Below are 27,484 nucleotides of genomic sequence, written 5' to 3' on the forward strand. Positions count from 1 at the left end.
CTGAGAAACCCAGAAGTACCTTTGAGCACATTCACAGCTCTGTTCCAGAGATCTGGACGGTGTGCAGGCCTCCCGGAGGTGTGTTTTTCAAGCCAAGCTCTGGGAACAGCGACCCCTACTGGTCCAGCTGATAGACAGGTCAGTTGGAGGCTTGTGGAGGAGCCAGATGGAAGTTCACTGGTGGAGTTTAGACAGAAACCAGACGTTCGAAACACTCAGTAGCAAAACTCACCACCGTGTCGCTCCACATGACTCTTGGCAGCAAGGACTACTTTCCTGACGTATCACTACGCAGGGAGGGGCTACAATAGACTTCTTCCTTCTACGCAGTTATACACAAAAGAAGTAGTTCCTGCTGTATCAAGTGTAGGGTTGGATTTTTTTGGCTGTTGAGGTCGCCAAAGGTCATTCAGTCGCTCCACCATCGAAGCGCCATCTGGTGACTCAGTGAAGTGACGGGAAGGAGGATGGATGTTTTTTTTTTAAGAAACAAGACATATAGAATAACAAAAAAATAAAAGTAGAAAATGTAAATGTAAATAAAGTCACAGATTGTCTTCTCGAGTCACTGCTATTCAAGTGTTGTTGTTCTTTTTCATTTCTAATAATCACCTGCAATTAATAATAATTAAAATAATAATAATCGTCCAAAGCAGAAAGAGTCAATTATTCCCAGACGTGGACATCTGTCTCACATCTGCCACTCAGCCGCTGATCATCCAAATGTGACGTCGCTCCAAATCCGATTGGCCACCCTGACAGATCTTAATTATAGATGTGACTAATGAACAATGTGCTGGGCTGTGCAGCCTGCGGATGGCGGGGACAGACAGCACAGCCTGCACTTCATTGTGGTTGTATTGAGGTGATCTGGTGGTGATGCTAACTGTCTGCTAGCCTGAGGTCTGCTTGATGTTCTGGTTTTCTTTTCTTTTGTTCTCATTATTTTCAGTAATTTTCAGTGGAGGGAGCCGTTGATTTTTAAAGATGTTTAATTGTGTCATATAAATATTCAGTACAAAATATCACGTTTTACAAAGCAGATCGATGGATGGCCGGCCGTGTCGTCGCACTACCACAAACCTCCTCCTGTTTTTCTTTTGTTTCTTCTGGGTTTTTTCTTTTAACCCCCCCACCTCCCCTCTTGCGGTCATTTCTACGTTGACAGAAAAAAAAAAAAAAGAAGAAGAAGATAAAGAAAAGAACTCCACTGCTGGATCACATGGTCACCAACAACACAGCGCTGTGTCTACACATCAACAACCACACAGCTAACCGCCGCACACAGAGGGAGGAGAAGAAGCCCAGGTAGAAACCATCTCCTCCAGCTTCCTGTGCTGAAGGCCCGCCTCCTCCATGACGTCACCCCCAAACCTCCACTCCCCCAACACAGGAAGCAGCCCAGTCTTTGGACGATGGCGCCTTCGAGTCGTCGCTCTTGTCGATGGCGTAACAACCAAAGCAGCCAACAAAGTTCTGGCGGGAAATGTGAGATTTCAGTGCTGCCAGGCGGTCAGGTGGTCCTTGGGTAAGCCCCACCCCCTTAACAGGAAGTGTCCACTCGGAGGTCCGGTTGAACTAAAACAGGTTGTTTTTTTTTGGCACATTTCCTCCGTTGCTAAACTGCGACGTTCCTTCCATCAATGTACATTCGACCGCGGAGAGAAAACACGTACAGATTCTGCAACCAACCACGTGACTTCAAAAGAAAAATAAAACACTAAAATGTCACAGATAAGATTTTTGACCTTTGAGGCCTTCAGCATCGCAGGGCGACGTCTCCGACGCTCGTTTTTTTTTCCACCAAACCAGTTGAAACCAAACATTTGCAGGCGAGAAAATGAAAAAAAATCAGCCGCAGACTGTCGGCTGTTGTGGCGCAAAGTCAAACATTTGTTTTATTACGATAAGACAGAAAAACTCGCTTAAAAAAAAAAAAAAAAATCTGATTCTGTTGCATTGTTGGTGTTTATTTTTTCTGTGTTTTTTCACCAGTGTACGCTAGAACAAACTAAAGACAGCTCTGGAGACATTCAGCTCGCAAATATTTGGTAGCTACAGCTCATTAACGGGAAAACAAACAAAAAACCAAAAAACTGAAATGAAAGAATTGTGTGTTTTTTTGTGTGTTTGTTTTTTCTGTGTGTGTGTGTGTGTGAGTGTGAGTGCTAGCGAGGCTCTTCTCCTCCATCCAGTCGACCCACTACGTCAGCGGTTTTCTCTTCTTCCGGCACTTGTGGCTCAACTGCGACGGGTGTTTTTGGGAAGGTGGAGGTGGTGGTGGGAGGGGTTAATTGGCTCCGCCCACAGAGTCCAAACATCTGTACACAGAGTTGCTGAATCATAATACCGTACATACACGAGCTAAAGGATCAAAACTCACAATATGCAGCGAGTCGTTTGAGTCCCACAAACACCCAAGAGTCAGTGAGGCGAGTGAGTCAGTGGGCGTGTCAGTGGGCGTGTCCGTCCCGTCACTGAGCTTTTGGTGGGTGGGGGAGGGGGTAATTAAAATCCCAAGAAGAAAAATGAAGAAAAGAAAAAAATGTGGGCGTGGCTATATTTGAGAAACATACGCACACACACACACACGTACAGGAAACAGTTGTGGGTGGACGACGGCGCCCCCCTCCGGCAACAAAAGGAACTAACACTGACTCGACACACGAAGCCTAAGGTCTGCTCGCCGGAGGGGGCGGGGCAGAAGAGTCTCTCTCTCTCTCTCTCTCTCTCTCCCTCCCTCTCTCTCTCTATCGTGGCCCCGCCCCCCAACTCAACAGAGTTTTATACTGTGATTGGAAGTCGGGCGCTCGTTAGGAGTCTGGGTCGCCGTCGCCGCCCTCCTGGTCGTCGTCGTCGTCGTCGTCGTCGTGGCCTCCGTACATGTCGGCCAGTCTCTTGAAGCGCGGCCCCCACTCGCTCAGGTAGTTGTAGTCCTGCTGGCCGTCGCTGGCGGCCGAGCCCAGCGAGCTGAGCGACGACGCCACCGAGCCGCTGCCCTCGTAGGCGTAGGTGGCCAGCGAGTCGTAGGGCGGCGCCGTGGGGTCGCCGTCGTTGTCCTGCAGCCGCTGGTGGATGAAGTCCCGCACGTCGCCGTTGTTGTCGCCGCCGACGGCAAGCGGCGCCCCCGGTGGCAGCAGCGGGGGACGGCGCACCGCCGCCGTGGCGGGGTAGAAGGCCTCGGGCAGGATGTCGCGGCGGTGCTTGGCCTCCTCGATGGCCTCGGGGTTGCGCAACGTGCCGATGTCGAAGGCCTGCGTGTCCTCCTCGCCGCCGCCCTCGTCGTTGTAGCTCACCACGTTGTCGCGCACGTCCTCCTTGGAGATGATGAGCGGCTCCTTCTTGCGCTGGCGGCGCAGGGCGGCGAACAGCACCACGATCACTGGCGGGTGACAGCGCAGTGTTAGCATTATAGACACATGGAGGCTGAGACAGTGGTGCTCAGCGCTGCCCCCTGCTGTTGCGGAGGTGCGCGGAATAGTGAAAATCAAACAGGTTATTGTTTTTCTGTGATCACTTCTGATTATTATTTTTTTTTCCCGAAAACATGATTGTCTTTTGACTAACTTGTCAATAAAGATTGGAAAATTTGAAGAAAAAAAAAATAGTACATTGTTGAAGCAGTTTTATCGTTTATCTTTTATTTTGTCTATTTACCTTGCAGTAAAGTTCTTACAACTGAAATAATGAAACCACTTTGAAGCCACGTTAAAATCATTTCAAGGTCATCCACCACTAAATGTACTAAACGTACATGCGTTTTTGCAGCAGCTTTACTCCACAAATATTAATTTTCATTTCCTTCCAGTCAAGTTATGAAAAAAAAAACAAACCCTGAGCAACCTTGAACATGTTTTACATTTTCACAGAACTTTGCAGGAAGAGAAGATGAAGTTTAAGTGTGTGTGTGTGTGTGTGTGTGTGTGTGCGTGCGTGCGCTCACTGAGCAGGATGATGACGCAGAGCAGGATGGCCACCAGCGCCCCGGTGCTCAGCCCCGCCCGGGCCGTCAGCGCCTCGGCGTTGCACAGCTTCATGTTGCCCTCGCGGTCGCAGGTGCAGACGCGCACGGTGAGCGTGCTGGTGCTGCTGTGCATGGGCGGGTCGCCGTCGCTGATGACCACCGGCACCTGGTAGACGCTGCGGTGCAGGCTGCTGTAGCTGTTGCGGCGGGTCAGGATCCAGGCCGTGTTGTCTGCGGGGACGAGAGCAGGCGGCGTGAAGGTGACGATGATGCAATCAGAGGGGGGACGTTTCTTTCTGTTTGTGTGTTGCACCTTTGTTATCTCGGACGGAGAAGTTGGCCTTCCCCACCGCCTCCTGGGCCAGGCTGAAGGAGAAGCGGTGTCCTCCGATTGGCTCGTCGGGATCGGTGGCACTCACCGTTTGGATCCGCTGCAGGGAGACGGCCAGGTGAGAAAGCAGAGCGCCATCTAGTGGCCGACACGGGGAGGCAGGGGGTACAAACGCCCCTGAAAGGCCCAGTGTGACATTTGGCCCGAATTATGATATTTATGTTGGTAAAAGCTTAATATGCTGCCAATAAATACATTAACAGAGGGGATTTTTTTTGAGTAAAGTCATTTTTATTTATCTAACATCACGCAGGCTGCGCTGCCAAGGTCACTCCTGATTGGTCAGGTTAATTAGGGACGTCGTCTCTTTTAGAGCAACCAAACCAAACGTGTTTTTTTAAGCCCTTACCTGATTGGCCTTTGCGTTCTCGCAGACGAAGGTCTCGTAGTTGGCGGCGAAGGTGGGGGCGTTGTCGTTGACGTCCAGCACGCGCACGTAGACGGGCACGCGGCTCGTCTGCCGCGGGTTGTCTGGGCGCAGGAAACAGGAAGTGAGACATGTGCCTGTGTGTGTGTGTGTGTGTGTGTGTGTGTGAGAGAGAGAGAGGTTCTCACATCTCGTCGTCTTTGGCTTCAAATAGTTAATTTTCAGTGTGTGTGCAATTATGACTCCTCGTTAAACCCTCAGTGTCTGATTTGTCGTCACAGCGATTAATTATTGTTTGTGTGTGAATAAAAAGGCGTCAATGTTTGATGACATTCATGTATTTCTTTCCCCACATTGTGTTTCTTTATGAGGGTTATTTTGTTTTACTGGTGGGAGGAGAAAATAAACCCCCCCGGCCGGTTTGGACCGGATCGTTGGCCGCCCGTCTGTCACGGCCAGCGTGGAGTGAAGCCACTGCTGGTGCGGCGACATCACTTCCTGCACGCATTTCATCTGACCAGGCCGCCACGAAGGCCGGCAGACAGCAGCCTCGTTTAGCGTCTCTTTTTATTCTTCTGTGGTCCTGAAGCTTCCTGTTCTTCACGGGAAATATTTCACATTTCAAGTGGAAGTGGCCGGATTACTGACGCCCATCTGGAGGGCGAGAGAAGCGCCCAAAAGGAAGGTCAAATTCCCTGTTGGCAGGTTGTTGCTCCTGCAACCAGGCGGAAGCAGAGAGTGCAGCTGCTGGAATCAGAGCCGCAGAGAGGAGACGGAGGAGGAACAGCTTGTAGCTGCTGTTGGTTCCACTCTGACAGACAACAGTCCCAGTGGCGGCGGCGGCGGCGGCGGCCGGCGTGTGAACTCACTGAACTCGGTGGCGATGACGGAGAAGTTGTGCCAGGCGTTCTCCTCGCGGTCCAGCTCCCTCAGGACGTAGACCGAGCCGTTGCCGGCGTGCACGTTGAAGACTCGGTCCATGTCGGTGCGCCGGTCGATGGTGTACCTGCAGCACAGCACACAAGGGGGAGAAAAATCAAAAACGCACAACTGGGGAGGAGGTTGAATCTGGTTCAACGAGGAGCAAGACCCTTATTGCTCTAGGTATATTCTTATATACAGTGAGTATACATTACAGCATACAGCACGTGTATATAGTTAGTCATTTTATTGAGCATGTTTGAAACAATAAAATAGAATCGAGGCAGATTAAACATAACAACAGCAACGAAATTGTGCTGTGATTATACTCGTTGATGTATTGATTGGCTTTTTCCAATACAGAAGTCATAAATCAGGCCAAATTTTACACACTGGCACTTTAACAACTTGGCTGAAAGCTGTGTCGATTCAGCTCAGTGACTTCAGCAGATGCGGGGTGTCGCTGCCTCGGCCCTCGGAGTTTCTGCTGCGGCGCCGCCGTCCTCGTTTCACCGCAGCAGAAAGACTGGACGCCGTCCTTTCAATCCACCTTTTCTTGTTTCTTTTTTTTTAAATAATAGAGCGGCTCAATCATTTTGGCACAATAACCTTCAAATGAAAATTAGTTTTCTTTTGCAGGTCGCTGTATTTTATTTATATATTTATTTTATTATTTTCTGCCTGTGGATAATTTCCCTCTCATGGGGAAGAGGCCAAACTGCTCTCATTTGAATTTATTTCCACAGAAAAGATTTTGTGATCTTTTGTGGTGTTGACACCATTTACCTTATTATACCTTTCAGATCAACCGCCAACCTTCATCACAATATCATAAAAAAAAACAAAATCTCCAAATTTAATCAGAATCACAATATTTCTGTGTGTGTGTGTGTGTGTGCGCGTGTGTGTGCGTGCGTGTTTGTGTGTGTATGTTGCAGGGATTGTCGAGGTCTACAGTGCATGACAGAAGGGCAGAAGGGCAACGTGGACCTTTCAGGACCTTGGACAGCTCCACAGCTTCACCTCAGGGCAGAAGGGAACCAAACGACAACAAGGATCTTTCAGGACCTTGGAGAGCTCAGCAGCTCACCTCAAGAGGCCAAAAATAACAGAAACAGCAAGTGAGCTCCACAACAGCTGGGGGTCCCGAACCTGCAGGTGAAGGTCGTCCAAGGGCGGTTGTTTTGGAGGGAAGTTCTCACATATGACGCGAGCTGACAGTTTGCCCAGAACGTTTGCTTGTTTGAAGGTTTGTTTAAATTTTCTGTCTTCCAAGCAAAGTATCTGAAAAAGAATCTGAAAATCTTAAAAAATTTGCATGATTCTTGATCTTTGTGTCTTTGACAACGACGGCCTGCTACAGGAAGTGACGGGGGAACAGATCCCACCACGGCACCGGCGCTCTGCTGACTCCTGCTGACACCGTCTGTTCTCACATTTTTCTGTTTATTTTTCCCACAAACAAAAAGTTGTTCACCAGCTCAACTCAGCACAAAGACTTTCATTTTATTTTATTTTTTATTTCCTTCTTCACTGGATAATAATTTGCAGAGGAGCATGAAAGCATGACGGGCCTTTCAGCGCCGGCAGCAGCAGACACAATGAAAGAGGTGGGTTTGTTCGAGTGCCAATTTTTTTTATTTGTTTCTTCATTTCATTTCATTTTTTTTTTTTATTATTATTTTTGAAAAAACAGGAGCTGAATGAAAAGCGACGAGACGTTTCCAAGCTGCTTCATCTTGTGTCTCCTGCTGCCGCCACTGCCGCTAATTCATCCCCAGTGTTTGCCGGCGCCTGACACACACACACACACACACACACACACACACACACACAAACACTGCGGGGTCATCCAGTCATGTTGTTTGTCTCCACTCTCGCAGGTCCTGCCGTACATCAGGCTGATTAATGGAGTCGTCACCGTCACGGAGGAGAAGAAGAAGAAGAGCCTGGAGGGCGGCGGCGCCTCTCTCTCTCTCTCTCCTTCTCCTTCTCTCTCTTTCTCTCTCTCCGTGCACCGCTGCTCGCCCCACCCCCGCCCCAGCTCTTCCTACATCTGCCGTTTTTACTGTCTCTATGGTGTGGCAGTAACTCCGGCCTCGTTAAAGCCCAGTCGGCCGCTCCCACCGGCTAATTGCTTTTCTAATATTCCCAATAATTCATCCGGCCGGCCTCCCGCTTAACAGCCCAGAGATGAACGGCCCCAGGCTCCGCCCCCTCGGCGGCCCCTTGCCAGTAGTCCCGCCCCCTGCTCCGCTCCGCTCCGAGGCCCAGCGTGCGATACGTCGCGTTAAAGCTGCATTGAAAAGCATCCAGCAGGTAGTTTGTGAAGCCGAGGCGAAAGAGCCGTTGTGTGCCCGCAGGCCAGCAACCACTGACAGCCGCAGGATCGGAACGTGGAACAGAAACTCTCTCGACGTCACAAAACACTTTTCTACGTTCACCCTGTAGATGACAAGCAGGTGGATGGGCGAGGAGTCCTCACCACTTTGAAAAGGGACACGTGAAGGTCGTGTGAACAAAGGGACAAATTTTCACTTCTGAGAGTCTTTTATTTATTGATGTATTTTTCTGAAAGGAATATTCCGTTAATATCATCTTTTATTTTGCCCCAAGAGGTCAGAGGCCAGCAGGTTGGAACTTTACACATGTTCCAAAAGTTGCAAATCCAATTAATGTACATAAATAAATATATAAATATATATATATATATATATTTATTTATTTTTTAACTTATCTTTGAGCTGCAGCGGCCCCTCATTCAATAATTATGAAAAAGAACTTTTTAATTTATCTGCGGATGCCCTCTAATCAGTTTAAGGGGCTTCTAATGGGAAAACTATTGATGCACGGTGCTCCTCCAGCTTATTAGGTTTCATACTTAAGCAACGCCGCCGCCGCCATTAGCCAACTTATTTCATTATGAACTAAAAGGCTCTTTGTCTGCATGCAGAATGCATGAGAGGAGCCTCGCTGCTGACAAACAGTGGCCGGCTGAGACAGATGCACTCGCATCAGGGCGACGAGACGAGGTGGAGGAAAAAACAAAACACACACACACACACACACACACACGCTCGCACGTGCAGGTGTGCAGTTGGCTGAACCACTTCCACTTCCACTCGGAGACTTTCTCACTTTTACGACGCACTGAGGGAGTTTGGCTCTCAAGGTTGAAGTTCCACCACTTTACCGCAGGTGTCAAATATGGTATCATTCTCTTTTATCGCCCATCATCCAGGAGCTGCCTGGCATTTTGAGAGGAAGGGGGTGCAGGAGGAGGTGAGGGAGAAGGAAGTGGAGGAAGAGGAGGAGGAGGAAGAGGAGGGAGAAGTGGTGGAGGGGGAGGAAGAGTAGGAGGAGGAGGAGAGAAGGAGCAGTGTCCTGGGTGGAAGGTGAGGTCCAGTGAGTGCATTTTTAGACCTTCAAAATAAAACTCTTCTGTGTTCCACTTCCTGTTTGACAAGCCAATCACCTCCCCCTTTACTCAGCACCTGGTGCAAAGGGGGCGTGGCCAGAAGCTGCAGACTGGGTGCAGTGTTGGGGAGCTACCTCCACCTCCACCAGCAGTAGCAGCAAGTAGCTAGCAAAAGGCTAACACCAGGAGCTGCTACCTCCACCTCCGCCAGCAGGCAGCCACTAGGGGCAGCAGCCACCACAAACACCACCAAGCTGCTTCCCCCAGCAGCAGGAAGTATCCAGCGGCAGGCTAGCGCCAGGAGCTGCAACCTCCACCACCTCCAGCACCTCCACCAGCAGCAGCAGGCTCGGTGTGGTGAGCTTTTGCAGCTTCAGAGACAGACCAGCAGTGTTGCAGAGCCAAAGTGAGGGAGAAACGACAGTGATTGCAGCTGCAGTGAAGAGGGAAGAAGCTGAGCAGCTGGTGGATCAGAAGGCCTGCGTGGACACCTGGAGGTCAGTGCAGGTAGGACTTTCTTCTCTTCAGTGTGTGTGTGTGTGTGTGTGTCTTTACTGGGATGAGCAGCCATGTTTGTAGTTTCACTGTTGTTGAGTGGCTGGTGCCGCTGGATGTGAGCAGTTGAGCGGCACATGCAGGATGTGTTGATGAGGAGTGACGGAGGGACGGCGGCTGACTTTGATCGGAGCCGTGATCAATGAGGTTACACGGCTACAAAACCCCCCCCTTAGACCCCCTTTAACCAACAGCCTTTTATTGAGACGGTGCAGCCCCGACTCTTCATTTCCAACTTTTAAAAAGATTTTAGCGACCTTTGAAACAACATTATAAATATACATACATATTACATTCAAATTGAAGCGGTTGAGTATAAAGATGGTGGTCCTCACCTGACCAGGCTGCTCTTGTCATCGGGGTCGGCAGCGCTGACCGAGCCGATGACGGTGTTGCGGCCGGCGTTCTCCTTCACCTCCATCACGTAGCTGCTGCGCTGGAAGACGGGCGGCTCGTCCACGTCCTCCACCAGCACCTTGACGCTGGCCTCGTCCCGGAACGGCCCCCCCGACATGTAGCGAGAGTTCACCTGGACGTTCTCCGCCTGCACCCTCAGGCTGTACTGACGCTTCTTCTCAAAGTCCAGCGGCTGCAGGAGGAGGAGGAGGGGGAGGAGGAGGAGGAGGAAGAGGAGGAGGAGATTCTCTTGACTCTTCTCAAAATTAACTGTTTGCTTTTAGAGGGAAAAAAGGAGGAATCTTGTCGTGTTTTGAGTCAAACTCTGAAAGTTTTATTCATTAAACTGACAGGATTTCCCTCCGACCGCCTCTAATGAGCGGCTCCTTCCTCTTCTTCTTCTTCTCACCGCTGACGCTAACAAGACTTTTGACAGACACACACACACACACACACACACACACACACACACCGCCACCCTCTACTGGCACTCCTCTGGACCTGTTAAAGGCCTCTCATTAGGCCACGCCCACACCAGTTGGTGACTGATGTGGCGTATTGGAGGCTGCAGCGGTTTGAGCGTCGCCTCGCCGCCGCCGTCATGTGACGTCCAGACGACGGAGGGAGCGGAAAAAAACACAAATGCTGAGAGAAAACACTCGCGAAGCTGTTCACGCTTTTCAATCCATGAAAGAAAAGTCTCAGAGTCAAATGAGCAGCAGCAAAACGCTGTTGCGACTGAGATCTTCAACTTGAAGGTCGCTTGTTGAGTCTGCCACTGGAAATGAAAGGAGAATTAAAAGGACAACGGCGTCGCTGCTGCTGGAATCTTTCCGCCTCTCCTCCTCCTCCTCCTCCTCCACCTCCTCCTCCTCCAACTGACGAAGGACAAGAAACCTCACATTTTCACGATGGAGCGCCGTGCCAAACATCTGCTGGAGGGGCTGCACATCTTTCCCTGCCCTCATTTCAAAAATAAAATGAAATTAAATTAAAAAAAAAAAAAAGATAAAAATAAAATAAAATCAGCTTGCAGTGATTTGAAAACGCATGTTAAAGATTTTCTACATTTCACACATTCAAGCTTTTTTTTTATTTTTTATTTTTATAATTTTCGCCATTTGCTAACGTGCAAACCAGGAGTACATTTGATAAACTAATCAGTGGCGTCCGCAGCTCAGAGCTCAACTCCAGCCTGCAAACCAGTGTTTCCCTTCACACCTCTCTTCTTTTCTCTCTCATTCTTACTCTTCTCTTTGTCCTCCCTTTCTGGATGCGTTTGAAGCCGCGGCCGCTAAATGGGCGTGGCCTAGAGCCCAACGGTGAGAGAATAATTGCAGCCGCACTGCATTTTTTTAATGGCCACCCACCGCTGCCGCTGCTGCCGCTGACACACACATGAAAGCCGCCGCCGCCGCTGCGTCTCTGCCAGATAAAAGGCGGGAAGAAACGGCCGATGAAAAGCTTCAAGAAAAGCCACCGGGAAGGAAGGGAGGAAGGAAGGAAGGAAGGAAGGAAGGAAGGACGGAATCTGCTTTTTTCTCCACAACCATGAATAACAGCAGAACGTGAGTCAGTGGTTTATTTCACCGCTGCTGCTGCTGCTGCTGCTGCTGCTACTCGTTAGGACTCACCGCCACTTCCTCCTCCACCACTGGGTCCTTTAATTAGGAGATGGGGGATGTGGGCAGAGCTTGGCCCCGCCCACCGCCACAGAAAGCCAATCATCAATATTTCCCACTAGTTGGAGCAGCTGGAATCAGTTATCACCCTCCCTCTCCCTCACTCCCCCCCCCACCGTGTCAGGAATTGGCAAAGAAAAAAAAGGGAAAAGAAGAAAAAAGTTTCTTCCTCTTGTTATCGATTTGTGTTGCTCAGTGCTGCTTCCTCCTTCACCACCGCTGCTGCGTTTGTTTGTTTGGCCCTAATGAGGTGAGTGATGCGACAAAGCATTCAACACAATGAATAGATATAAATATATAGATATATAGAAAGATAGATGGATAAATAAGAAAAAGCACTGGACATAATTAATCTGCTTGGCTTCCACTCAGCTGGAGGGCTGGACTTTCTTTTTTTCATTCTTTTTTTCATTCTTATTCTTCATATTTTGTAGAATGGTGGGATTGTAATTATTTCCCGTTTTCATTCTTTATTTTTTTCCCTTCCCCAGCTTGGTGCTGGAGTGGATCACTAATTAGCAGCAGCAGTGAGAAATATTGAGCCGTTACTCAAAAGTTAGTGGCACTCGATGAACACGGTGGCGGTGGCGCTGATGCTAACTTTTTGTTTTTTATTTTTTCAACGACGATGCCGACTTCCTGCAGCCTGAAGGGACTCGCATTGATTTTTTTTTTTCTCCCTTTGGACGGCTGACTGACTTTTTATCATTTCTACTAACGCAGTCATTTTTCCCCCTGCACCAGATGCTCCTTCGTCGTATCTTTCCAGGGGGGTGCGGGTGGGGTGGGGCGTAGTTTACAGTCATTCAACACCGCAGGTGAGCAGCAGCGTGACGGCGCCACTCAAATCAGAATCATTGCAACTTTTCACGGCTTCCTTGTGCGTCAGTGGAAATTTCCTGCGACATGTGAGGCGGCCGCGGGGCTGCCGTGATTAAAATAGAAAAGTGCCTCTGAGTCAGTGAGTGTTCGGCGAGCCGCGTGACTCCGGAGGCTCCGGAGCCACGTGAGTCTTTAGAATCAGGAGAAGCTGAACGGCTCCCATTTCAGCTCAGAAATCTAGCTCATCCATCTGGCCGAGCTCTGATAGACGGCGCTTTTTAAATCTTACAATCCCGAAGTGGACAAGGATGCACAGACTAGGAAGAAGAGGAGGCGGAGGAGGAGGAGGAAGAAGAAGTAGAAGCTGCTGCTGCTTCAATCAGACCAGGACGGGATTTTCACCACAAAGGAAGAAAATAAAAACGTCTCAGGAAGGATTTTTTTCAGCGGTAAAACGCCTAAAACATGAAGTGTCCAAGGCAAGAGTGGGCAAACTACGGCCCGGAGGCCACATGTGGCCCGTGAGGCTTTTTAATCCGGCCCGCAAAACTTGAGGAAATGATGTTAACCGTCAGTTGGTTACAAAACAGCTGCATTTCCTCCATGTTTTCAGTGTTTTCAGAGTTATAAAGAGCGACTTGAACACCGTGGGGCTTCAAAGCAACAACAACAACAACAACAACAACAATCACAACCACAACCACGGCATTGATTTGGTGAAAGCCGCCACTGGTGGATGTTAGAAGTTGGTCCCACCTTCCTGAGCACCAACCAGCCCTCCTGGCTGCTCTGATTGGTCACGATGTCGAACAAGCCCGGCCCCTCGCTGCTAATCACCCGGTACTCCATCTCCGCGTTCTCGCCGATGTCGGCGTCCGTGGCCCGGATCACGCCCACCGCCGAGCCGAGTGCCAGTGACTCGGGGACCCGGAACTCGTAGAGCGCTGCGGGAAGGGAGGGGGGGTGTGGTTTAGTTGATGAGGCAACAGTCACATTAAGTGCAAAAGGGAAAAACCCCAGGTTTTTATGGTGTAAACGGCAGCAGAAGAAGGATGTAATAGACAGACGGAGGAGGAAGGGGTGGGGGTGGAGGGTGAGGGGGGGGGGGTCGTGCGGGAGATAAAGCTCAGCCAGTTAAATGTCCTCTGGTCACTCATCAGGATTACACCTCTGATCCTGTGCACTTTGCGTCGCTCGGTCACGCGAGTCTGTGTGTTTAATCACCAGCTGCAGCCTGCAGGGGGCAGCGGCGAGCTGAGGCTCCGTACTCACTCTTGGTGAAGCGCGGCGGGTTGTCGTTGACGTCCGACAGCGTGATGCTGACGGTGGTGGTGCCCGACAGCCCCCCCATCTGGCCGGCCATGTCCTTGGCCTGGATCACCACCTGGTAGTTCTCCTTCACCTCCCGGTCCATGCCGGGCAGCGCCGTCCGGATCAGGCCTGACACACACACACACACAGGCAGAGGGTCATGTTAGCAGCACAGAAATCAATCAGACTCACAGCTGGTTTGGAGCAGAAATTCAACAATTTTCTTCTTCCATTTTTACGGACTTGGAACTGAAGGCACCACAGCGCCACCACCTGGCCTAGCGCAGGAGTGCAGGCCCGTTAGGATGAGCCGAATCTCATTGATTTATCGTCGTGGTCTGTTTCTCTTAAGAACTCGGAGCTCTCCTGGCAAAGTGCACTGGAGATCGGAAATTGGATTCTGGAACTTTTGGATTTTTTCAGGAAAAAACGGCAGCGACAAGACAAACAGCGATGATGAGGAGCAGTTGGCCAATCAAAAGCTGCAATAACGAGACGGTTAAAAAGCCATCTCCTCCTGCACAGTTTGAGTTCCTCCTGCGCCGCCGTCATTTAGCCGCCGTTTGGAATCAGAAGTGTGTTTAGTGCCGAGCCTCAGCGCTCCGACACGTCTTTCCCTCCGCTTCCTTCCTCCCTTCCTTCCTTCCTTCCTCCCTTCCTCCCTTCCTCTCTCTTCTTCTACGGCCCTTTGGATGTCAAGCCAGTAATTGGCAGCGCGCTGGCAAAGGTGCGCTGCGTCTCCGCTCTTAAATCTGAGGCGTCATGAAATGAAAGGGCAGGAAACGGGACGCGGCGGGAGAACGGAAGACTGCAGGCTTTGTCTTTTTCTTTCTCTCTTTCTTTTTTTTTCTAGCTGTTGTTGTTGTTGTTGCTGTTTCACTGCGGATGAGCTGCTTTGACAAGGCTTCAGGCGGAGCAGCTGATTGGTCCGTGCGTCAAACGGCGGTGATGGAGACGGAGCGGAGGCCTCCGTCCCGCCTCCCCCGCCTCCCCGCCTCCCCCCGCACAGGCGTCCCTTCATGCCCCTGACCTCACAACCCCCCCCCCCCGCCCCGCCTCCAGAATGAGGGCGAGGAGAAGAAACAAATCCTGCTCATAATGCAGCGTCCAGGCGTGTGTGTGTGTGTGTGTGTGTGTGTGTGTGTGTGTGTGTGTGTGTGTGTGTGTGTGTGTGTGTGTGTGTGTGTGTGTGTGTGTGTGTGTGTGAGGGGGGATGTCAGCTTACATAGCACATGTGGGATAAACCATATTACCGCTAATCCCTGCGCTAATCTGTAAATGGCTTTTTTTTTTTGCAGCTTCCTCTTTTGTTTGAGCAGGAAATGTAAAAAAAAAAAAAAAAAAAAAAATGCAACTAGACGCGAGCGGGACGTGTTCCAAATCTCACATTAATGATTAAAACTAGCAGGCTGGATGGATTTGGGCTGATTCCTTCCTGCAGGAGGAGGCGGCCAGACGTGTTTTTGGAGGGCTTTCCTTTTTTTTTTTTTACATTGTTATTATTTTTTTATTATTTTGAATGAAGAAAGAGATTCTTCTTTGTTGGTGGTTTTGTGGCCTGCCAGGCCTCCAGGGTGGCCCGCCCACGCAGGAGGAGCAGAGATAAAGGCCTCCTGCGGCGCCACCAGCAGGATGCAGCAGCAGCAGCAGCAGCCGGCATCAAGTGCTGGTGTTAAAAAACAATAATACCAATGAAAAAAGGAGTTGTAATGTGCGGCTCCAGCCAGAGGGGACGTCCTCCTCGAGCGCCGATAAAAAAAAAAACAAAAAACAAAAAAACAAAAACATTTTGGTGAAGCGGCGAAAATCCAAAGATCTTCTTCCTTGATCCTCGACAAGTGAGAGGAGATGCTGCTTGTTAGCAAACATCACAATGGTTGAGGAGGGAGTCGCTGCACACACACACACACACACACACACACACACACACACACACACACACACACACGGCTCCACTGGAGTGTTTGAAGCAGATTAGGATGAGGTTTTTCTATCGAGTCCTTCAAGCAGCAAGAACAAAAATCAGGACTTTGGATGGAGATTCCCTTGAACGGCTGCTGCTCCCAAAAATCCGCCAATCAGACGCTGCTGTATATTTATTTACTTCTCTGTCCTTCCGCCTGTTTTTGTTTTTAGTTTTAAAAACTTCAAGTTTGTTGGGAAAACAGGAGAGTTTCAGCGCTGGAAGATTCCCGCTTGATCTTTTGGATTTGGGATATTTTTTTTTTCCCGTCAAAACTTCCTGGATCTGAACATCAAAGCCCCATCAGAAGGTTGTGCCCCCTTCTCCCCCACCTCCCCCACCTCCCCCACCTCCCCACACCACCACCACTCACTCACCGGTGTCCGGGTCCACAGAGAAGTAGGGCTGCCCCTCCAGGATGCTGTACACCACCTTGGCACTGTTGCCATAGGTGGCGTCATCGGCGTCGATGGCTGTCACCTGGATCACTGACGTTCCTGAGGGAGGGAGGAAGGAGGGGAGGAGGGGAGGAGGGGAGGAGGGAAGGAGGGAAGGAGAGAGGGAGGGAGGAAGGAGGGGAGGAGGGAAAGAGGGAAGGAGGGAGGAAGGACAACAGCAGAGAGTCACACACTTGGAAAACAGCAACAAAACGTTCTTTCTCATCCTCCTCTGATCACATGACCCGTCATGTGACCTCACCTGTGGCTTCTTCCCCCTCCCACACACACACACACACACACACACACACCTCTCACCCTCCAGAGACTCCTCATCTGCTTTCACCATGAACGCATGATTGATTTTCTGGGCTGATCAATAGGCCCCGCCCCGCCCCCTCCCCCTTCCCCTCTCGGGAGCCAAATATCTGAGGACGGGCGACCGACTCTAAGCCCTCTCTCTCTCTTTTCTAAAATGAGAGAGAGAGGGAGCGAGACAGGAAGGTGGTTAGCCAGGCGCTAGCTCCCACACGGCGCCCCCCGGTGTTGCCTCATTACATGCGGAAGAAAATTAATTGAGTAGAAATATTTAATGGCAGCACAGTTTTAAATATAGAACTGCGAGAAAGAAAAAAGTCTCCTGATTGGACGTCAGCTGTGATCCGCGAGCGGGCGGGGGGAGTCGGGGTGGTTGGGGGCGGCGTGGCGTGGAGGGGAAGAGACGGCGGCGGCGGCGTGATGTGACCTAAGTGACAGCGGCGGATGAAGACTCAGCCGAGCTCGGAGATAAAACCCTCAACTAGCAGGAATTAGACTGAGGAGGCAGCGAGGCACAGCACACCAGCACTCACCGCAGGAGGAGCAGGAGGAGGAGCAGGAGGAGGAGGAGGAGGAGGAGGAGAAGGAGGAGCAGGAGGAGGAGGAGGAGGAGAAGGAGGAGCAGGAGGAGGAGGAGGAGGAGGAGGAGAAGGAGGAGGAGGAGGAGGAGGAGAAGGAGGAGGAGGAGGAGAAGGAGGAGGAGGAGGAGGAGGAGGAGGAAGAGGAGGAGAAGGAGAAGAAGAAGAAGATGAAGGAGGAGCAGGAGACAAAAGAGGAGGAGAAGAAGAAGGAGACAAAGGAGGAGAAAAAGAAGATGGAGGAGGAGCAGGAGACAAAAGAGGAGAAGAAGATGAAGAAGGAGAAGAAGAAGAAGATGAAGGAGGAGCAGGAGAAGAAGATGAAGGAGGAGCAGGAGAAGAAGATGAAGGAGGAGCAGGAGAAGAAGAAATACTCAGGGCTTTTTGTTTCTGTTGTTTTTAGTTTTTCCTCAACTCATCCTGCAGCCGTCGGCCTGTTTGGACGTCACGCAGTCAGAACTCGGAGTGGCTGGCGGTGGCGGCGGTGGCGCTGCTGCTCACATGACCTGCGGAGCGGTGACATCACACCCCGCTGGTCGCCACGGCCGCCCTGCTGCCCCCAGATAAGTGGCAGCAGAGTTCACTCGCCGCTTTTAAAGAGCCACTATTGATCGCAAGAGCACCCCCGCCTTCTTCTCTCTTTCCTTTTCTTTTCTTTTTACCCAGAATGCATCGCTGTTCTATATTCATGAGTCCTGCTGCTGCTGCTGCTGTGCACATTTCGGACTGAGAGTCGGAGTTGGAGTGGTGCAGGGTGAATTAAAGTTTAATTCTCCGCAGAGCGGCGGCAAAAAGGAGGAGAAGAAACCGTAATAATAGAAAAAAAAAATAAAATGAAATAAAAGGCAAATGGAGCTCAGGAAGAAAAGGAAAAAGAGAGAGAAAGGAAGGAAAGAAAGAAGGAAAGAAAAAGAAAAGAAAAAATGAACGCTGTGTTGCGGAGGAGACGGAATAATCCGGTGCGATGACACAGCCGACAATGGCGGTAATTAAATTACTGAGCGCTTTAATAAGGCGGCGCTCCGTCTTTAAAAGATTATCTGCAGTGAGCCGCGGCTGCGACGCCTCACCTTGTTTATTTTTCCACTGGTGGAAAAAAAAGCAGCAGCTCAGAATCTCCCAGTTAATTAGTCGCTCTCTTCTTCTTCTTCTTCTTCTTCTTCTTCTTCTTCTTCATTATTATGATTGATAAAGTCCCACTCATCCAGTCAGACTGGCGTCTTCACGCGCTACTCCTTTCTTTTTCTTTCTTTCCTCCCTAAATGCAGCGCGTGGTCTCGCTGCGTGCGATCCCCAGCCGTGCTGTTTTTCTGGCACGCTGTCGTGACGCCCATCCACCAATTAAAACACGCGCAACACACACATCAGTCAGTCGCCGCTTATTAACTCTTTATTCTTTCCATTTGTGTATTTGTTTATGTAATTAATTGATCGAGCTTCTTCAATTGGCTAAGGAAGCACAAGGCCTGAAAATGGGCGAAAAAAAAAATACTTTTTTCAATCTTTACCGAAAAGTCTCTCAATTTTCCATCTAATAGCACAAATTCAGGATTTAGCCACCAGCCAGTCGAGTCCTTGCGTCAATAAATCTCCAACGTATGACATCAACCTGATTTCACCTGCGAAATCAGAGCAGTGAAGTGGCCTTGGAATATTAGGCCCCCTGGTGGTGTAAAACTGAACGCCCGGCCTTACCGATGTCGGACATCTCGGGCACCCGGGCCTGGTAGACGTCGCGGGTGAAGCGCGGCTCGTTGTCGTTGATGTCGTGGATCTTGATGATGAACTCTGATTGGCCCTCCAGCATCTCGTTGGTGAAGCGGTTGACGGCCTTGGCGTGCAGGATGTAGTAGGCCTTCTCCTCCCGGTCCAGCCGCTTGGTGGCGTGGATGTCGCCCGACTTCTCGTCAATCTTGAACAGCGTGCCGGCGCCCTCGCCTGTTAGCACGTAGCGCACGCTGCCGTCGCCGCGGTCCGAGTCCGAGTGGAGCTGAGAGAGAAGGGGGGGGGGGGGGGGGGGAGAGAGAGAGAGAGAGAAGAGGCTTAGCTTTCTCTCACCCCTTCTCCATCCATTGTAAATTCCTATGACACACATACCTACATATACACTTACATATTTACGAGACCAACCATAATTCTACATCAAAAAGAAAGAACCTCGTGAAGTGTGCTGAGGGATTTTCAACCTCTTCTTTCCAGTGACTCACAAATGTCATGTCTTCACGTTTAATTTTGATACTGTTTCATGTTGTCACAGGTCTTTAGTCCCTCTATAAGACCATTCCAAAGTCCGAACCCTGAATTTGAAATACAAAGACTTTTTCTGGTTGTGCGCCTATAGTTTACTTTTCAATGTTTCCCTTCGACAATAATCCCCACCTGCTTCCCCAAATAATAGCAGCAAACTAGTTAGCCAGCTGCTAGTGCGCACCAGCAGAATTTCCCGCCGGCAGCGGAAGAAAAACCCCTCATGTGCATAAAGTTCAAGAGAGGATGAGCTGAAGATCACTGGCTGTGATTGACAGCGGGTCTCTGAGTGGAGCGGGAATAGAAGAAGAAGAAAAGGAGGAGGAGGAGGAGGAGGAGGAGGGGAAAAGTGCCGAGACGAGCACTTTGTCCCAGAGACGTCAAGAAAATCATCTTTCAAAAGGAGCACGGCGGCGTTTCCACTTCAGTCTTTGTGATGCGGCGGCGCTGCGACCGCTAGGCCTCGACACGGCGCTCCGACGGCTCCGACGATCGGGAACGCCGCTGTTACTGAACACGCTCACGTCGTCTTTAGTAAACTGTCGCTTTGCTGCTGATGGTCGACAACATCCGCTGCTGTCAAGAAGGACAAGGTGGAAGGAAAAGAGGAAGGGAAAACAGTCCTACTCCTCCCGGCCTGCGGAGGCAGCAGTGAGTTCCAGGAAGTCGACGCTGGATGTTATTTCTGGAGGGAAACGTCGAAACGGGTCGACTGCAATGTTTTCATTTTGCTGTGTGAGAGGATTTTTTCTTCTTCTTTTTCTTCTTCTTCTTCTTGTTGTTGTTGTTGTTCTTCTTCTTTGGTTCACAGTCAGATTTACTGACCTCTTGAGTTGTCTTGCGCCACCCAGTGGTATAAAAGATAAGTCAACACGAAACCAAGTTTGTTTCAGTGTTGGTTTCAATATTTCAGGCCCTTTCAGAGAGACGGTGGCTGCTGCTGCTGCTGCTGCCGGCACCCGATTGGCCCATCAGTTGGTCCACTTGTCCTCGTCATTTCCTAATCCCAACCCCCCCCCCTGCCCCACCCACCCCCCTGTCTGCATGAGCAGAGCCGCTTAGCGTCTGCTGACATTTTAATTCTGCCACCAAATCCTCCTCCAAAAAACCGCAAACATATCTAACGGAAAGAACTCATCAGAAGCTCCTCCAGCAGTTTCCATCCCCCCCCCCCCTCGCCTTAATAGCTGCGGACATGTTATTAATTGCGGGGGGTAGAGGGGGGCTTTTCTGTGGTGAACACACGAAATGTGGTTTTGCCGCCGGCTCGTGATTCGTTACTGACACCTCGTTAGCGGCGCGGTCGACTCCAGCGTTCTCTACTCCTTCCAGCGCCAGTGGTGGTGGGGGGGGGGGGGGTGGACTTGGATGTCTGAGAAGAGTTTCCCTTCTCATCATATATTGAAGAGCTTCTGGCGGCAGGTCCTTGGGAAGCTCCACTAATTCCTCCTGTTTTTTATATTTATTTATTCATTTTTCCCAACCGTGCCGTCTGTGTTTCATTTTAATTTAGATTCTTTTATTTTTAGTTGTTTTTGCATCCTCGCCGCCGCTGTCACGAACCCACTTGAGCGTCGGTCAAAGCGGCGCTTTTGATGCGTCCGTTTCCCGCCTCGCTGCTCCGTCTCTCCGACCCCACCAGGAGAAAATCCACTTGCTGCTGTTTTTCCCCTCCATTTGTTTCCTGTTTTTGTGGGTCTTGCTTTCCTTCCTTCCAAGCAGCGGCAGCAGCGGCAGCAGCAGCAGCGGCAGCAGTGGCGGCAGCAGCAGCAGCAGCAGCAGCAGTAGCGGCAGCAGCAGCAGCGGCAGTAGCGGCAGCGGCAGCAGCAGTAGCGGCGGCAGCGGCAGCAGCAGCGGCAGCGGCAGCGGCAGCAGCGGCAGCAGCAGCAGCGGCAGCAGCGGCAGCGGCAGCAGCGGCAGCGGCAGCAGCAGCAGCAGCAGCAGCGGCAGCGGCAGCAGCTGCAGCGGCAGCGGCAGCGGCAGCAGCAGCAGCGGCAGCGACTCGGCGGGATGAAAACAATCCACTTCAACATTATTATCTTTCTCCCGCTGTTTGAGCCGTTGCAATGTCCTTCTCCCTGATTGTCTATCGCTTCGCCCATCCGCCGCCGCCGCCGCCGACCACAATCCAGTTAATAAGCATTGAGCCTCTCGGCGCCGCCAGACAGACGGCGCTGACACACGCTGTCATTTCTATGGAAACGGGCAGCGATCTTGGAGCGGCGTGCTGGAGAGTCGCTGCTCGGCTCTCCTCTGAGGGACCACGTTGACCCCTGCGGCGCCGAGCTTTGACCCCCCCGGGACTCCCCCTCCCTCTCCCCCGCCCAGCCGGAGGCTCCGCCCTCTCGCTGCCCCTCCCACTCTAATTAAGAAGGCTGGAGGAGGAGGAGAAACGGCTCGCTGAGATCAATGTGGCAGCCCCGCGTGCATCCACAATGGCCCCTCAAATCAATTTATATTGAAAATACAATTAAAGCGTCGCAGGTGGGGGCGGAGGGTGGAGGGACGGCCAGCAGAGGGAGCCGCTACGGTCGCCGCCGAGGTCCCGGCCCCGTCGATAGCTGGCCTTTTCTCCCCTGAACCTCCCACGGTAGCTAATCGTAAAACGAGGCAGGGAGCATGACGCCATATCCATTAACTGCACCGCCACTGCATGGCCACCAGGGGGGGCGGGGGGGGGGCATTCTCCATTTAAACCAGTCATTTGGTCAAAGGAAAAGAAAATATCATTTTTTTATTTTGTTCTCTCCCACTTAAGCACTTTGAGTGACTTTGCTGCTGATCGTGTCAGGGCTGGATGCTAACGCTAGCGGTAGCAGCAACTCAACTGGCATTAGAAATAAGATGAGACACTTTTCCTGTGAGTCTCAAACTGTTGGCTGCTCGTTTCATTTCTCCGCGTTCCTTTATTCTCTCGCTCGGAGAGAATAAAGGAACGCAGGCGGCGCTCGGGAAGAGTTTTGATAGCGAGTTGAAACGAGCTGATTTGCATCGCAAAACCGGCCGGAACGTCCGAGCGCCACTCCAACGCAACTTTCCCTCATCAGTCTTCTCTTTTTTCTTTCTTTTTTTTTTTTCAAATCCTTCCTCTCCGTCAGTTCTTCATCCTCTCATTTCTTTTCTCGTTCCCCCGCAGGAGAAGACATTGGGTGGCGTTCCCACGTCCTTCATCTCCTCCAGTGAAGAGGCTCCTCAGACATCAGCGTGCCGAGCGGGCGAGCGAGCGAGCGAGCGAGAGAGCGAGTGAGTGACGACTCTCTGTCTTTCTGTTTGACGCAGTTAAAGAGAGAAATTAATCGGCCTTTCCAGTGCAGTGAAACGTTGGCGCGCGACGCAGTTTGTGCTTGAGGCCAAAAGATGGCGCCGGAAAAGAGTGTGTGTGTGTGTGTGTGTGTGTGTGTGTGTGTGTGTGTGTGTGTGTGTGTGTGTGTGTGTGTGTGTGTGTGTGTGTGCGAGGGGGGGCTGCTTGGGGCTCTCAGCCAGTTTGCCTGGGAGGCCCCAGCAGAACTGGCCACCACCACCAAGGCCAGATGGTCGCCACGGACCGGCCACAAAAATAGACACGAACTGTGTGTGTGTGTGTGTGTGTGTGTGTGTGTGTGTGTGTGTGTGTGTGTGTCCATGTGAAAAAAACTCAAAAAGACGTGATGGTGCGTTGGGAGTCGCCTCGCGTGTTTTACTCCTCTGAGTGGACATCTGATGATCGTGTTTCTGAGTAAATTGAGTGGAGGTGGGGTCAGGGGTCAGGGGGCGTGGCCTTGGACGTGCTTCACTTCTGCTTCCTGAACATTTAATTTCATCCACGTTCGTCTGCACCGCGACAGCTGAATCTGAGTTTTTTTTTGTGTTTTGCGAAAAACTCAAATAACGACAAACTCTCGAGACTGCGGCCGTGGCTCAGTTGGACGCAGCAGCCGCAGCAGCAAGTGTGATTAAGCTCCTCCCACAGAGCCGTCAGGGCTCCGCCTCCTCGCGGCCTGGCTGCCAAGGTGAGCAGCTGCTCCCACCAGGCTCGCTCTTCCTGCTCCTCCCCCTTCTCCACTTCCCCCCCTCCCCCAGTTAGCATGCACGGCGGCGCTCCTGCTCGCCCGCTTGCTCGCTCGCTCACCGGGGACAGAGGGGGAGGAGTCGCCCCCCCCTAGAGGCAGCGGCGGGCGGCCGGCGGGGCCGATCAGCCGCCGTAAATACTTTATGAGATCTGATAGTTGAGCACAAACACTCACTGAACCACAGGCCATTAAACTGCTGCTGCTCCTTCTTCCTCTTCCTCTTCCTCTTCCTCTTCTTCTTCTTCTTCTTCCTCCCGAGGATTTTCTGCTCTTTCGTGAGACGAGCAAATAATGAAATAAACAAACAACACCCCCCCACGGCGAGACCTGTGTGCCGTTGGCCTGCAAATGATTCCAGTCCTGCAGGAAGGAGGAGGAGGAGGAGGAGGAGGGAAAAAAACTGATTGGCTGCCACCAGATGAGTGAGGTTATCAGCCAACCAGCTGCAGGAGAAGGAAGTCGCTGCCTCAGTCAGGGGTTTTTTTCCTTCTTTTTTCCTCCTCTTCTTAATTCCTTCCTGTTCCCGCTGCCTCGGTTCCGCTCGTTCAGGAGAGATTAAAGTTTCATTTGTTCGCACTTCACAACTCGATAAAAGGGGGTCGAGTGGGGGAAGAAAGAAGAGGAGGAGGAGGAGGAGGAGTTCCTGGAAGTGTGGAGTGTGCTGCCATCAGGTCTTTTCTTAGTGCTGCACTATAAAAAAAAAAACGTGCATTTGTCTTATTTCCAAAAAGACCTCCCTGTCTTCATGGTTTCACCCTCAGCCTGGTGACACCAGGTCTTCACCACACGACCACACACTGCACCGTGCTCTTGCCCCTGCTGCAGCGCCACCTGCCCTGGAGCTGATGAAATGCAGCCCTGGCTCCGCCCGCAATCCCTTCTTCTTCTTCTTCTTCTTCTTCTTCTTCTTCCTCTTCCGTTGACCTTCAATGGGCCCAAACAGGAGGGTTGTGACCTCGGCTGGCTTTTCTTTTTTTTTTTGCGCTTCATTCCCTCCACTTCTTCTTCTTCTTCTCTCCGTTTTCATGGGCTTGTAATCCTTTTAGCCCTGAGAGGAGGAGGAGAAGAAGAAGAAGAAGAAGAAGAAGAAGAAGGAGAAGAAGAAGAAGAAGAAGAAGGGGGCGGAGCCAACTTGGGAACGTGTGTCTGGGAATCTCATCCTGGCCAGACGACTCTGTCCTGCAGGAGGCGCCGCAGGAATGCAAAGCGCCCCCCCCCCCCATCCTCCCTCACCTTCTTCATTCAGCTGCTCGCAACAAAAACGCTCTTTCTTCCCGGCCGTCTGACCTTGGATCCCCCCCCACCCCCCCTTCTCCGCACCCCCGCAATCTCCTCAGTTACAGTAGCCTGGGGGCCGGGATGTGGCTCCGCCTCTTGGCTTCCGCTCCGCCGCATTTAAAGACGACATTGTTCCTCTTCCTGCATGTCACCCCCCATCACCCACCTCCCCCCTCCTCTCCCTGTTCCCCCCCGTCGCCGCCGTGAATGTTATCTGGGTCGCCGCCGTCATCTTCGACGCTGCTGTTTCCATTTTGTCCGGAGCGGAGAGAGAGAGAGAGAGAGAGAGAGAGAGAGAGAGGCAGCTCCTCCACAGGAAGTCACTGCTGCCGCCGCCAGCGGGGAGCGACGGCGAGCTTTGACGAGAGCTGAGGGGACGGCGAGGAACAGACAGACAGAGGATCAGAAAGACGACAGGAAACTGAGGCCCAGGACGGATGTGGGATGGAAGGATGGATGGATGGATGGATGGATGGATGGATGAGTAATCCTGCTCTGTCGCCGTGTCATTCGTGGCCATTATGGAAACTTTGCGGCGCTTTAAAAATGCAAATTTCAAAAGCAGCAGCTGCTGCTTTTGAAATTTGCATTTCTCCCCGACTCACTGATGGATGGATGGATGGATGGATAGATGGATGGATGGGAAGGGTTTTTTACATTTACGTTTTACATTTTATTTATTATTTTCTTTCAATTTAATTTTTTTTCAAGCGTTGACCCGACAGCTTTTTAAAATGAGGGAAGGAACCCTGTTTCAAATGTTGGCCAGTAGACAGACAGAGAGAGAGGGAGGGATGGATAGAGAGAGAACTGTCCTGGAGGAATAGAGTGGACGGCAGCAGAATCCCAATTTCTTTCTTCCTTTCTTCCTTTCTTTCTGTTTCCCTCCCTCCCTGTCACCACTGTTGTCTCAGCCCAGGTGTCTTCACTTCTCACGCCACCACCGCTTATCAACCTAACAGAGTTACCCAGCATCCTTTGCTCTTCTCTCTCACTCTCTCGTGTCTCTCGTTTTTCTTTATTCTATTGATTCCAAACAAACTGCTGTCAATGTCCCTGACGTTCTGCGGCTGGCTGCCGACTCCCAGGAGGGCCGGACAGGGCCGCTCATTAGCGGCGAGGAAGTGAACCAAAGTTGAGATTAAAGTAAAGAGCAATTACTGCTGCTGCTGCTGCTGCTGCTGCTGCTGCTGCTGCTGCTGCTGCTGCTGCTGCTGCTGCTGCCGCTGCTGCTCGTCACACACCAGCCGCCCTGTCACTTCTATCAGTGGTGACTCCTCAACGGTGTCAAAGTGTGGAGTCGAGTTCCTCGCACAAACTGACCCAAGCTTAGGAATCCAACTGATTCAAATTTGCAAATGCATGGCAGGAAACATTTGTCGGACAAATGTGAGCAGAGTCACACACACGCGCACACACACACACACACACACAGACGCACATAATCCGGGCTGAAAGCATCACATCTGGCTGGAGTGGGAGGGACAGCTGGCAAACAAATAACCCAAAGAAAAGCCAGTCAGTAATAATTGAAGTGGGCTGAAACCTGGTGACCTCCGCTGACACCAGCAGGGATGGTTTTCCTGCCTGGGCTGAAGTTCACAGTGTGGTTGACGGTGACCTAACACACACCTTGTTGCTGTAGGACAGTGATTGGTCAGGTTGGTCCAATTCAGCCTCAGGAGCATAAAAGCAGAAGGTGTAGAAGATGCACCAAAGTGACGATCAGGCAGGAAGTCCTTGCTGACGGCCATGCTAATGGTGCTAACGATGCTAACGATGCCAACGATTCTCCCAGCGCTTGGTGATGAGCCGGCTGCGGTGCACACTCACCTTCCCCACGTACTGCGTGTCGGTGCCGGTGTACTCCTCCAGCAGGAAGAACTGGTTCCACATCCAGCCTCTCTTGGAGCGCCGCAGCGGAACGCCGTTGGCGTCCTGTCCCGTCAGCCCCGCCGGCGCCGCCCGCCACCCCGCCGCCGCCGCCCCGCTCCTCCTCAGGCCCTGAGGGCGTGGCCTGGCGATGGCAGCTGCACCAGAGCCCAGAGCAGCAGCAGGGCGCCCACCTTCCTCCCGTACATGGCCGACCTTCTTCTCCTTCCTCTCCTCTCCTTCCTCGTCTTCCTCCTCCTCCTCCCACCACCACCACCAGCGCTGCAGCTGCTGGCTGCTCACAGGATCAGCTCAGCCCTCATGCTGAAGGCCAGCGTCGGGAGGGAAAGCGGCTCTTCCTGCTCCCCCGGGTCCAGGAAGCAGCACCTGGGACGTTTGGAGAGACGGAGAGAAACAACAGAAAGAAAGAGAAGGTCAACAGTGGGAGGAGAAGAAGTGCTGGACGCCTTGGAGGCAGCGGCGTCGCTGGGAGCCTTGGTACCATTTGCACAAAAAAAACACTTGCTATCAGCTGCTGCTGAACCTTTAACGCACTTCCGTGTCAATCACGCAGTGGGGGAGGGGAGGGGGGGGGGTGATGCCCGGGACCTGGAGTCACATGACTTGAGGCCCTATCAGATTTGGAATGCACCCCCGTCAGTGCAAACAGCCCTTCACTGCCGCGCAGCCACTTTATCTGCATCCAGCGCCTGAATCACCATCCAATAGAGAGGCCGGGGGGTGGGGGGTGGGGGGGGCCACCGGAGCTGCAGCGCCGCCTCCGCCGCTTCCGCTCTTCTATCAGCCAATCACCTCGACACACTGTGTTATCAGAGCCGAGGCCTCTGCACGACGTCCAGGCTCAGTTATTACCTGGAGATCAGTGTGAGGATAGCGGAGGACAAAGTGACTGTT

General features: G+C 51.6%; 2 protein-coding genes and 1 long non-coding RNA gene across 3 annotated transcripts in view; 2 read left to right on the plus strand and 1 right to left on the minus strand.

The window, feature by feature from the left end:
• Positions 1–138, plus strand: part of drosha (drosha ribonuclease III) — a 56,547-nt gene extending 56,409 nt beyond the window's left edge. Inside the window, exon 32 of the mRNA XM_076048985.1 lies at positions 1–138. This exon is cut by the window's left edge and continues 279 nt beyond it. The gene's annotated coding sequence lies outside the window, so the exon portion shown is untranslated.
• Positions 139–1,949: 1,811 nt separating this feature from the next.
• On the minus strand, positions 1,950–26,725 carry LOC142903405 (cadherin-6-like). The gene is made up of 11 exons (XM_076048986.1): positions 26,531–26,725; positions 18,819–19,113; positions 16,168–16,287; positions 13,789–13,956; positions 13,273–13,460; positions 9,952–10,205; positions 5,592–5,728; positions 4,705–4,826; positions 4,278–4,395; positions 3,944–4,195; positions 1,950–3,382 (listed from the first exon to the last, which is right to left on the minus strand). The coding sequence occupies exons 1-11, from the start codon at positions 26,591–26,593 to the stop codon at positions 2,814–2,816; spliced, it is 2,286 nt and encodes a 761-aa protein (XP_075905101.1). The 5' UTR covers positions 26,594–26,725; the 3' UTR covers positions 1,950–2,813.
• LOC142903406 (uncharacterized) lies at positions 8,713–22,596 on the plus strand. Its single transcript, XR_012929235.1, has 3 exons — positions 8,713–9,038; positions 9,135–9,568; positions 22,507–22,596. It is a non-coding gene; the product is annotated as an uncharacterized LOC142903406 (long non-coding RNA).
• Positions 26,726–27,484: the final 759 nt, after the last annotated feature.

Source organism: Nelusetta ayraudi, unplaced genomic scaffold (assembly GCF_046127955.1).
Source record: "Nelusetta ayraudi isolate G7.1 ecotype Tasmania unplaced genomic scaffold, CSIRO-AGI_Nayr_v1 ptg000110l, whole genome shotgun sequence".
Classification (NCBI taxonomy): Eukaryota; Metazoa; Chordata; class Actinopteri; order Tetraodontiformes; family Monacanthidae; genus Nelusetta; species Nelusetta ayraudi.